The following is a 12,656-nucleotide window of genomic DNA, read 5'->3' on the forward strand; positions in this document are numbered from 1 at the left end:
CTATCCTTGACTTTACCATGTCACCCACACAACTGAAAATGACCAAACAAATGAGAAAAATATATGCATGCTGCCGGAGTAGGAACAGCAATACATTTCAGTTTATAGTACGTCTTGTGAAGCAGAGTTGCCTACTCTGCTCGCTATAGACGAAATTCATTTCAGTGCATGTACTTACCATTCTTCCTATGTATGACAGTCAGGGTACAACTACACCTATGTGGTTTTCTTTTTCTTTTGCCTATGCAGCTGTCTTGAGTACAGTTATTGCAATTTTCTTTTCTCCTTTTGAGTTAGTAGGCATGAGTCGATCCGAGGAATACACTTGTTCAGGCCCAGAGAAGAACCACCATGGCACCATGGAGTTCTTCAATGAGGGCAACCTGTTTTTCAACTTCGAAGGTACATGGCCATGAGGTACAACTTCACTGAATAATAAAAAAAAAATCGGCTAGGAAGTTCTTTTGTTGCAACACTAAACATACTTCCAAAGTACAAATGTGATAGGATACAAAAGCCGAAGTGTACACTTCGAATTTCTTGTGTTCATTAACCACATGTTTCACCTTGGGCCAGATAATATGGATGCTTGAGATGGAACTGAATATGTCGATGGATTATCTTGAATGTACAAGAGAAAATTTGCATCAAAAGTTACACGTACCACACCTTCCAATACCTTGATCACAGTTTACATGGAAGGCCTTTGAATGTTATCATGTTGCAGGCACCATATTGCGAGCTTCATCATTTGAAACACTTCCTCTTGGTGTGAGACCATATCATCACTATGAGTGTCAATCAGATCAACCAATTGGTTGTTTTGAGATTTTTCTCGTAATTGATTTATGAGCTGAACATTCTCCTTAGGCTGAGAGTTGTCAATATTTTTTTCTTCCACTTACTATTTCCATGATGACAACTCCAAAGCTGTAGAGTGTAGACATCAACTTTTTCAGTGATCCACGACGTCAACCATTCAGGTGCCAGATATCCAGGCGTTCCTCTCATCATAGTCACTACCTTGCTTTGATCCCTATTTATTAACTTGCATAGTCCGAAATCAGCCACTTTGGCATTGAAGTTATCATCCAAGAGAATGTTCTGTGGTTTGATATCCAAATGTGCAATTTTCTGCCTGCACTCCTCATGAAGAGAGCATAGGCCCTTGGCAACATCCAGAATGATCCTACACGGTCGCACCAATCAAGAGGGACATTATTGTAGTGGTAATATAGATCCACCTATCAAGCTGCCCTCTTGGCATATATTCATATACCAAAAGCCTCTCAAACTTCTCTGCACAAAAGCCAATTAGCTTGACAAGATTGATGTGTTCAATGCTGCAGATGGTCTCGACTTCTGCCAAAAAATCCTTCTTCCCTTGCCTGGCACTTTCCAAACATTTCACTGCAACTCTCTCTTCACCTAATTTCCCTTCAAAAAACCGATCCAAATTCACCTTCTCTGAGCTTCTTAGTGAACCCTTCTGTGCATTCGCTCAACGTTCCAAAAGAATGCTTCGTTGGCATTCCAGGCAATGGATCAAAATCAAAATCTCATCCTTTGTAGATAAAGAGCGACAACAATGACAAGTAATACAAGAGTAGTAGCAACTCCAACTGTAGCACCTAACACCACATTCATATTGTTTTCATTGGAGGGGTTAAGCTGCACCTTCGCTGTTTTCATTAGAGGGGCTAAGTTGCACCTTAAGGTAAGCATAGGAGTCGTCAATCGTCACCCATAAATCGAGGTCCTATTGCTTGTAAGGAGAAGACCTTCGTCACTGACACACAAGTTCTAAATCTGGAGAAAACAGCCATGCAGGAGCAGTTTTTCAGGCATGCTTGCTTGCAGTCATGGATGCTTGTTGCATTCACAGCCTTGTAACTGGACTCAAAGAACGTAGTGTAGGGAATAGTCAAGAGCCGATGGTGTCGTATTTCTTGACAAGAGATTGGAGTTATTGGTGCACAACCGAGACTTGGCGCACGTTCATTTACATACTTGAAGTACCTTGAACTTGAATTACTCTCAAGTGGACAAACGCATTGCCCCGTGCGCATCGCCGTACTCGCCACAAAATGTTGGGTAATCATGATCACCAATCCCAACTGGCTTCACGAACTTCATTACATCATACAGATATGGTGTAGTAGTCCATGTATCATCAGACCATCCATATAGCGTCAGGTGTCCATCATACTCTAATCTGATGAACTGGGCGGATTTAGCTGCTGGCAATGAGATATTAATATCAGGATCTGGCCATCTTGGCTGCCCAGACATGGTGAGGCTTCCATTCATGAATGTGACCTTTGCTGGATAATTTCCTGTCTTGTTTTGTCCCATGAGGTTGAACTAGCACTGCGGTGGTGTGGATTCAACAAAAGCAGATAATCTATGTGGGAGTACAGTGATCTAGAACTTATACTTGGTCGTAGAACTATCTGATGTGAGCCTCATACCTTCCGCAAGTGACTGCCCAAGGACCAATGTATCAGTAGGATGATCAAATGACTGCCACAGAATTGCATTCCTGTGATCAAACAGCACCAGATTGCCCATCTCTGTGATGCACATGCCAGATACAGATTGGCCTGAGCTGTTGCTTGACCAGCTTGGCTACTATCAGCATCACAGAGGACCAAGTTCCTGTCCGAGGTAAACTCAAGAGTGGCATTCTCACTGACAGGACGAGCCTGGTTGGCAGACCAGACAACCTGCTGATGGTTATTGGTGATAGATCTGCCACCGTTAACACTGACTACGCCAAAGAGGAACTTGTCGCCTGGCGTGGAGTAGTCACACAAGAACCCTACAGCAAAGACTAGGCCGATAGAGTTAGTGGCATCTGGTTGTAGTGGACAGGTGAGAATGGGGCGGCGCATGGAAGGGTTGCCGTCAAGGTAGGCTCTACTATTCCATATCTTTGAAGGGTTTGCGGTGGGATGGTTCAAGTGGGAAGGCTGCACTGCAGAGAGCAACAGTGGCTCAGTTGCAATCACGAAGAAGAAGAGAAAGGTAGGACCCATGGCCCATCAGAAGAAACTGGCACTGCAATCAGTAAGACTTAGTTAATTCTTTTCTTGTGAGGAGCCAGCAAGAAACTTAAGAACGAAGTAGCAGAGTAGCAAAAACAAGATCACGCCAGCGCACCTGATGATACTGAGCCGCTGCGGAAGATGAATGTGAGCGCTGGAGAGATCTCGCCAGCTTCGGACTGCAAGACAGTGTAATGGGGTTTTCAGAGATGGATCTTACTAGCTCCAGAGCAACTGTCGACTGACTGGCTGTGCCGGCCCTAAGGCATCCTGCATCCTAGTATGGTACGAGTTGTTGCTGGATAGTGAAGTGTATGTCAACAAACAAACTAATCTCCCTGGACAGTGGAGTCTACGCCAACACGTTTCCCAGTTATGACAGGAAAGCCGGATGTGCTCCATGCCTCCCCCTAAGGCATCCTGCATCCTAGTATGGTACGAGTTGTTGCTGGATAGTGAAGTGTATGTCAACAAACAAACTAATCTCCCTGGACAGTGGAGTCTACGCCAACACGTTTCCCAGTTATGACAGGAAAGCCGGATGTGCTCCATGCCTCCATCCAACAAAATCATTTATGAGAGCGACCCAGACATTTGGGACCTGGAGGTAATAGATGAACCGGAAATCTGGATGGCAACGGGCCACTTCAGTGATGTGTGCAAAAAGGAGGATTTATGGAATACCTGATCGAATGCGATTTTCAATGCTCCTTGTCAGCCTGGGACCGTTTGATCTGAACCTGGGGGTGAAGGAGAGTACCTGTGTAGGACAGAGCAGGGACAGACAAGGGCTGGTGGTGCATCAAATTACTCCCTCCGTTTATATTATATATATAAGTGTATATAAAAATTTAGCCAAAAGTCCCATTTTAACGATAAAAAATAAACATCAACCATACCAAATCAATATCAATATATTCGCAATAAGATATACACTTGTACCAGTGTTTTTATTAAATATTGTGAATGTTACTAGTATATTCTTTTATGTTCAATCAAACTTAGTAAGCTTCGCCTTTTGACTAAATTTATAGGCCTTGTTTTTTTTGGAACGAAGGTGGTAGCCTATTAAGAAGTCTAGACCACTAGTACAAATGTACAATGATGTTTGTCATTTTTCTTGTATTTTGTAAAATTGATTAGTATCTCCTTTGTGATGGTACTGATGTTAATATAATTTATCTGTTTTGTAAGATTACATTTGGATAAACCTCAAAAAGAAATGCAAACTTTTTTAATCTTTGAGGTAAGTTATACAGATTTTTAATAGACCCTGGAATTCAATCAATTTTCGCAGGCATGTCTTAAGTTGCATTTAAGTTAGAATATGAAAAATAATTGAAGTACCTAGTTGAATATTTCAGTATCCAAAATAAAGTTACAATCCGTGATGATGGAATGGTGCTCAACAGACAATGCGGACCGAAAACCTCAGGAGAAACCCAGGACGGAGATGACCAAACAATATCCCACCAGAACATATGATTGACAATTGGGTGCAGATTACAGTGGTCAGGTAACTCCAAAATGCTGGTACACTATGAGGCTTGATAATCACATCTCAACTGTTAGATCTATTGAATGTCATCATTAAACTGCTAGGTTGATGCCAGACTCTGGTATATAAACTCAACCCCGAATTTAAGTTTATGCTGCCCGCTTTGCCAACAATGTATCTGCGGCAACTAATCCTAGCAGACTCCTTATCGGAAAAAAAAATCCTAGCAGACCATAGATCTACTCAATTCCATCTACAAGCAGGAACTTTCTCCAATCCAATTCCCCACAGCATGCTCCTTATGATTTAAGCTTATTCCCATTTTCCCGCATTTGAGTATAGATTAGCCAACAATATAGTTACCTGTGTTCTTAGGCTCAATTACGAAGAGTCGATCAAACACAAACCGACCAAGCTCAAAATCAACAGCTGCTGCTGCTGCTCCACTAAACAAGGCACCCCGACCCTTGCATTTGGCTCAACAGGCATCTTGTTTACAAGCTCAAGTGCATCCTTAAGCATACCAGCACGGCTGAGCACAGAAACCATGTAAGTGTACTGCGCCATCACAGGACTGATACCAAACACGGTTTGCATGGAGTGAAAAAAATCATGAGCTTCGGCTACCTTGCCCACATGAGAACATGCATTAAGCACAACAGTGAAAGTTACAATATCAGGCCTAGCGCCTTGTACTGACCATCTGATTGAACAGGGCCAGAGCCTCTGTAATATCTCCATGAGCTGCAACAGCCGATACAATAGATGTCCAGGCAAATGTGTATTCTCATTCAGTTCAAACACCTTCCTGGATATATCAAGAAATTCAGCATTTGAGTAAGCATCGATCAGTGCGCTCGTGACATTGTTGCTCTAATCATAATCATTTCTGATCATAACCATGAGCTTGCTTTGCTCCCAGTAGTGTTGAGAACAGCAGAACTGAAGGCACTATGATCGAGAGTGTAAGTGCATTTGGGAGTATACTAACACCCATCATCACATAAATCCAGAACGGAGATGACGAAACAAAATCTCACCAGAACATATGATTGACAATTGGGTGCAGACTGCTGTAGTCAGGTAACTCCAAAAGGCTGCTGTGCTATCAAGCTTGATAATCACATCTCAACTGTTAGATCTGTTGAACGTTATCACTATAAATTGTCTTCATTAGACTGCTGTACTCAAACCAATTAATCTACCAACAACTGAATTTAAGTTTATGCTGTCCGCTTTGCTAACAATGTATCTGCAGCAACTAATCCTAGCAGACCGTAGATCCCCTCAGTTCCAGCTACACCCAGGAACTTTTTCCAATCCAACTCCCCACAGCATGCTCCTTATGATTTCAGCTTCTTCCCATTTGCCAGCATTTGAGTACAGATTAGCCATCACAACATAGTTACCTGTGTTCTTAGGCTCAATTATGAACAGCCGATCAAACACAAACCGACCAAGCTCAACGTCACCAGCTGCTGCTGCTCCACTAAACAATGCACCCCAGACCTTTGCATTTGGCTCAAAAGGAATCTTGTTTACAAGCTCAAGCGCATCCTTAAGCATACCAGCACGGCTGAGCACAGAAACCATGCAAGCGTACTGCTCCATCACCGGACTGATGCCAAACACAGCTTGCATGGAGTGAAAAAGTTCACGAGCTTCGGCTACCATGCCTGCATGAGCACATGCATTAAGCACAACGGTGAAAGTTACAGTATCAGGCCTAGTGCCCGCACTGACCATCTGATTGAACAGGGCCAAAGCTTCGGTAACATCTCCATGAGCTGCTACAGCCGATATGATCGACGTCCAGGCAAATGTGGTTCTATTCTCATTCAATTCAAACACCTTCCTGGCTATATCAAGAAATCCAGCTTTTGAGTAACTATCGATCAGTGCACTCACAACATGGTTGCTCTGATCATAATCATTTCTGATCACATAACCATGAGCTTGCTTTGCTCCCAGTAGCGTTGAGAACAGCGGAAGTGAAGGCATGATGATCGAGAGTGTAGCTGCATTTGGGAGTATGCTAGCACCCATCATCTCATGCAGCAATCCTAGAACATCACACTGTCGTCCATTTTGAATCAATCCAGAAATCAATGCGTTCCAAGTGTTGATGCCTTTAGCATCTGCTTGCCGGAAAAGATCCATTCCCTCATCAACATGCCCACTGTTCATGTAACCGGTAATCATGGCGCTGTAGCTGACTGCATCTTTCTTAGGCATCCTTTCAAGCAACTGCCGTGCATGCTGCAACCGCCCACATTTGGCGTAAAACCCTACTACCGAGTTCCACGCTGCAGCATCCATATCAAGCCTGATCCCATTAGCAATCTGGAGCACGTCAACCCCGAAATCAAAGGCCTTGAGCTGGGCGCAAGCATGCAGCGCGCTTGTCACCGTGACGCTGTTTGGCTGAACGCCGCCACCAGCACGAGCCTGTACCAACCCATGGAACAACTCCAGGCACTCTCGGTACCAGCCTCCACGACTGTACGCAGATATAAGCGAGTTCCAGGACACGACATCTCTGTGTGGCATTTCATCAAACACCGCCCGAGCAGCACGCATGTCCCCAGCGTTAGCGTACGCCGTGATGAGCCCATTGGACACGAACTGGTCCGCGCCGAGTCCACGCAGGAACGCGAGGGCGTGGATCTCCCCGGCGACGAGCGGGGGTAGTCCCGGACCGGATGCGGCGAGGGACTTGAGGAGCGCGGAGACTGTGACCTCGTCGGGGGATACGCCGGAGCCCGCGAAGAGGCGCAGCGCCGCGGAGGGATCGGGCGAGTGGAGGGAGAGCGCGATGAGGATGGCGTTCCAGGCGAAGAGGCTGGGCTGTGGGATGGCGTCGAACACCCTGCGGGCGTCGTGAAGGCGTCCGGCCCTGGAGTAGAGGGAGATGAGCTTGGATGCGAGGAAGTTGGAGGGGATCACGGAGAGGGTGACGAGGCGGGCGTGCAGCTGCCGGCCGGCGGCGAGGTGGCCGGAGTCGGCGCAGAGCTGAATGAGGTTGCCGTACACGCGAGGGTCCGGCGGCACGGCGGTGAGCCACGACGGGAGCTTCATCCCCTCTTCATGATTCAGGAGGCTAGCTTTTTTTGCCTTGTTTCCTCTCCAGCAATCGGCGATATGAATTGGAGTTACTAACTACTAAGTAATTTTTTTTGAGGACATGGACTAATAAGTGTCTGAATTGTTATGCATTGGGATTTGGGAGGAAGTATAATTATTTCAGGCCCACGGGCCAACTTCTCCTTTTGAAGTTTTTGAGCATAATAGTACCTTTTTTGTTGGGTCTTTTCATGCATAGAAGAACACCAACGTTTATGGTATCAATCTTCATCACATGACATATTACAAACGGACTGAGATCTGGTGCCTTGCTGTAGGCGAGGCACGCAGCGCCTTGAGGCATCCCATCTGCCACTCAATACACATTCAACGGGCAGCAGCCGAAAGAGCTGGTCAGAACGTAGTCAACAGCTGAAAGGTCTCTGTCCCCTTCATCTCCTCACGCGCGCGCAAGGGAAAGTAGCGCCGCGGGAAAAAGGACGAGCGCGGGCGGCTCTTCCCGGGCTGAGCGCCGCCGCCGCCCGTCGCTGCCCGCCGCCGCTGCCCGTTGCTGCCGGCCGCCGCTGCCCGCCGCGACTGCCCAGCCCTTACCTCCCTCTGCTCGCTCCGGCTCAGCTGGCCTTCCACCCCATCCGGCTCGGTCTGCCCTTCCGCCGGCCGCCGGCCGCCGGCCCATCGACGGGCTTGCTTTGCTCCTCCGCCGTCCTCAGACTCCGCGTCGCTGGTGGGTTCATCGCTGGGCGCCATCAAAATCGTCCGATTGCAGCGAGTATATAGCATAAAACTACCACTTACTATGCAAAATTTCGGAAAACTACTACTTTTTGTTCCAATCGCATAGAACTACCATATTTGACGGAGGTTGTCTCAGATAGCACTAATCCTGAATTGAACACGAATTGATAGCCGTTCCGACAACGCTGGCCCACTGGCAGGCATTATGTGGCATCCTAGAGTCCGTCGTTTTGTAGATAGGTCCTTAAGTTTTGAAGGCAAATTACGCAGGGTCCCTCGTGTCTCGCTCCTTTTCAAATAATCACATATTTATTTTTGAAACCTTCATATCTTTTAAATACTAATTCAAATCGAAAAACTTTTAATATGAAAAGTGCTCAGAAATGTTTGAATATTTCAAATATAACTTTTTGAAACCTTCATATCTTTTGAATACTAATTCAAATGGGAAAACTTATAATACGAAAAGTGCACGGAAATGTTTGAATATTTCAAATATAAACTTTTTGAAACCTTCATATCTTTTAAATACTAATTCAAATGGAAAAAAAATTAACATAAAAAGTTCTCAGAAATGTTTGAATATTTCAAATATAATTTTTTAAATCTTCATATCTTTTGAATACTAATTCAAATGGAAAAACTTATAATACGACAAGTGCTCAGAAATGTTTGAATATTCCAAATTTAAACTTTTTGAAACCTTCATATATTTTAAATACTAATTAAAATGGAAAATTTTATAACATGAAAAGGGCTCAAAAATGTTTGAATATTTCAAATATATAAATTCAGTTCACTATTTCAGATAATTAAAATTTACAAACAAATAAATTAGTTCTATTCATAATGTAAACTTTGGAAATTCATAACTTCAATTCTATAACTCCAAATAATATAAATAATATGTCTTTGACGGGTCAGGCGGTGGCGCAGCGGCCACCCGGCGAGGGCGGTTGTGTGTTGCCGGATCCGCCGGCAATAATGCTCTTCCACTTGTCATTGATGGGGAACCACAATTGCGACAGGGACCGACGTACTTCAGGTAACTGACGTGTAGCAAAGACGCAGGCGCACGAGAAGCACAATCTGAGGTTATGGATGTTAGAAATAGATTCCTTGGATTTTTCTAATAAATTTAGACATATTATTTATATTATTTGGAGTTATAAAATTGAAGTTATGAATTTCCAAAGTTTACATTATTAATAGAAGTAATTTATTTGTTTGTAAATTTTAATTATCTGAAATAGTAAACTGAATTTATATATTTGAAATATTCAAATATTTCTGAGCACTTTTCATGTTATAAGTTTTTCCATTTGAATTGGTATTCAAAAGTTATGAAGGTTTTAAAAAGTTTAAATTTTAAATATTCAAACATTTTTTAGCACTTTTCGTATTATAAGTTTTTCCATTTGAATTAGTATTCAAAAGATATGAAGGTTTCAAAAAGTTATATTTGAAATATTCAAACATTTCTGAGCACTTTTCATATTAAAAGTTTTTCGATTTGAATTAGTATTTAGAAGATATGACGGTTTCAAAAAGTTTATATTTGAAATATTCAAACATTTCTGAGCACTTTTCATATTATAAGTTTTTTCATTTGAATTAGTATTCAAAAGATATGAAGGTTTCAAATAGTCATATTTGAAATATTCAAACGTTTCTGAGCACTTTTCATATTAAAAGTTTTTCGATTTAAATTAGTATTTAAAAGATATGAAGGTTTCAAAAATAAATATGTGATTATTTGAAGACTGCGAGACACGAGGGACCCCTGCGTAATTTGCTTCAAAACTTAAGGACCTATCTACAAAACGACGTACTCTAGGGTGCCACATCATGCCTGCCAGTGGGCCGGCGTTGTCGGAACGGCTATCAATTCGTGTTTAATTCAGGATTAGTGCTATCTGAGACAACCTCCATCAAATGTGGTAGTTCTATGCGATTGGAACGAAAAGTAGTAGTTTTCCAAAATTTTGCATAGAAAGTGGTAGTTTTATGCTATATACTCGATTGCAACAGTATTTCCGTATCCTTACATGTATACTTAAGGATTGTTCCCGTTAGTATTTGCTAGTTTCAGTTTGGTTGCAGCTGACTGCATTGTTTAGTATGTACTATTTGACTGAACTCTTGCTGATTGAAGTGTTGTGGTATGCAGCTGTGAGTGTTTTGTATTTGCAAGTGTTGTGCAATGGGAGAAATTAACAAGAGGATGCCTCAAGTTGGTATGAGATTTAGAAATCCAGGTGAAGCTTGGGCGTTTTGGGTTGCATATGGAGGTCGTGCATGATTTGATGTGAGGAAGAGAAACAAGCATACAAGCAAGATGGATGGTCAAGTGACCTCATACACATTTGTTTGCGCCAATGAAGGCATACGGAAAAAAGGGATAACAATGGATCATGTGCCAAAGCGGATCATGTGCCAAAGTTGGAAGCTCAACTCCGATACAAGAATTTATCTCACAAATTTCATAGTTTGGCATGTAAAGTAGCCAACTCCTAGGAGTGTTGTTTGATGTTAGAAAATTCACTTGATTGTGTTGGTCCACAAATAGAAGATAAACTTAATTGAACTACCGGTGCTATGGATAAGCCATTCAATGATCAAGAAAATAATGATCCAAATGTGCAACAAACAAATGAGTTTTTTAGTGCCGCAAAGCTCAAGAAAAAAGAGGTTCCGTCAAAGAATTTGAGGAGAAAGAAAAATTGGCTTGACAAGTTATTCAAGGGGAAGCGCAAGCCAACTAAAGTTTCCGCTTCCAAAAACAAAGGAGCAAAGGTACATAGAGCTTACTATATGTTGTTACCATGATATATTGTTACCATTCATTCTGAAACTGCTTACTATAATTTTCATTGCAGCAAGAAAAGAAACATGATGGTGTAGAGTCTCAAGTAGGAGCGGAGAAGAAAGATGGCAGCGGTAAAGGAGCAAATGTGGAGCTTCATCATTGTAACCCGATTATGAGTTTCACGGAACTCTTGACAACTCCCTCCTATGGTGTTTATGGTGAAGATATGTTCTAGCTTGTTCAAGTTCGCTAGATAGTGTATTGAACATGGATGACCATAGTATAGTATTTTGGACAGGGTTGACTATAGTATTTTGGATTTCGGGGCTAACTATAGTCTTTTGTTGCCTAAGTGTACAAGTAGCACCGGTAGAAAAAGAGGCTTCCGTCCAGCCTCATTAGTCGCGAAAGTATAGGAACCGCGACTAATGGAGTCTTTAGTCGCGGTTCGCCTCCCGAGCCACGACCAAAGGCACGGGCCCGGGCGCTCGGTGGCCAGGTCGGTGCACGTGAGGCGCTTTAGTCGCGGTTAGCTAGGCCAACCGCGACTAAAGGTTCCCGAAGGCCTTTAGTCGCGGTTGGCCAGGCCAACCGCGACTAAAGCCCCACCCCTACATATACCGTTCAGCCCACAGCACTTAGCCATTTGGTGCCACTTCTCTTCACAAACTTCACAAGGGGGTGTAGGTTTGCTTTTGGCTCCTCTTATGCACACAAAGTGTTTGATGAAATGCCCCAAGAGCATGAAACAAACATGATATGAAGTGTCGGAGCCACACTTGAGCTTCCTCATTTATTTTTTCCTCCTCGATCGCGGTTAGCAACTTGAACCTTTCATATATATGTGTCATTGATAAAATATGCATGTGTGTAGTTCATTGTTTAATTTCTATTGTTTGTAGCTAGTTAGTTTAACAAATGCATGATGGTTAATTATATATTTTATATTATAATAATGCGAGATGAATCGGCAATGGATGTACGGTAACCGACTCTCCGGCGAGTTCACTACGGGTTTGAAAGATTTCCTCGTAGTGGCTAATGCGAACAAGAAGAAGGGTTTTGTTATCTGTCCATGTGTTGATTGTAAGAATCGGAAGGGTTACTCTTCCTCAAGAGAAGTTCACTGCACTGCTCGGCACGGTTTCATGCCAAGCTATAATTGTTCGACCAAGCATGGAGAAAGAGGGGTTATAATGGAAGAAGATGAAGAAGGGGATGATTTCATCGATGAAAACTATCTTGATCATTTCGGTGATACTTTCATGGAGGATGCTTTGAAGGTGAAGGGGAAGGTGAAGAAGAGGCACGTGATGAGCCCGCTGATGATCTTGGTCGGACCATTGCTGATGCACGGAGAAGCTGCGAAGCCGAAAAGGAGAGGGAGAATTTGGATCGCATGTTAGAGGATCACAAAAAGTCGCTGTACCCCGGATGCGATAATGGTCCGAAAAAGCTGGGCTGCACTACTGGATTTGTCTGA

At 43.2% G+C, this 12,656-nt stretch overlaps 2 protein-coding genes and 1 pseudogene across 2 annotated transcripts; 1 reads left to right on the top strand and 2 right to left on the bottom strand.

Moving 5' to 3' along the window:
• Nucleotides 1–342: 342 nt before the first annotated feature.
• Nucleotides 343–2,069, bottom strand: LOC124695329 (annotated as a pseudogene).
• Nucleotides 2,070–4,399: 2,330 nt separating this feature from the next.
• On the bottom strand, nt 4,400–7,623 carry LOC124697976 (pentatricopeptide repeat-containing protein At2g37310-like). The gene has a single exon (XM_047230504.1). It carries the CDS (start codon nt 7,621–7,623, stop codon nt 5,833–5,835), a length of 1,791 nt encoding a protein of 596 aa, XP_047086460.1. The 3' UTR covers nt 4,400–5,832.
• A 3,233-nt stretch (nt 7,624–10,856) lies between these two features.
• Nucleotides 10,857–11,512, top strand: LOC124698577. Its single transcript, XM_047231062.1, has 2 exons — nt 10,857–11,160; nt 11,244–11,512. The coding sequence occupies exons 1-2, from the start codon at nt 10,963–10,965 to the stop codon at nt 11,406–11,408; spliced, it is 363 nt and encodes a 120-aa protein (XP_047087018.1). The 5' UTR covers nt 10,857–10,962; the 3' UTR covers nt 11,409–11,512.
• The last annotated feature ends 1,144 nt before the right edge of the window (nt 11,513–12,656 follow it).

This window comes from Lolium rigidum, chromosome 3 (genome assembly GCF_022539505.1).
Source record: "Lolium rigidum isolate FL_2022 chromosome 3, APGP_CSIRO_Lrig_0.1, whole genome shotgun sequence".
In the NCBI taxonomy this organism is placed as follows: Eukaryota; Viridiplantae; Streptophyta; class Magnoliopsida; order Poales; family Poaceae; genus Lolium; species Lolium rigidum.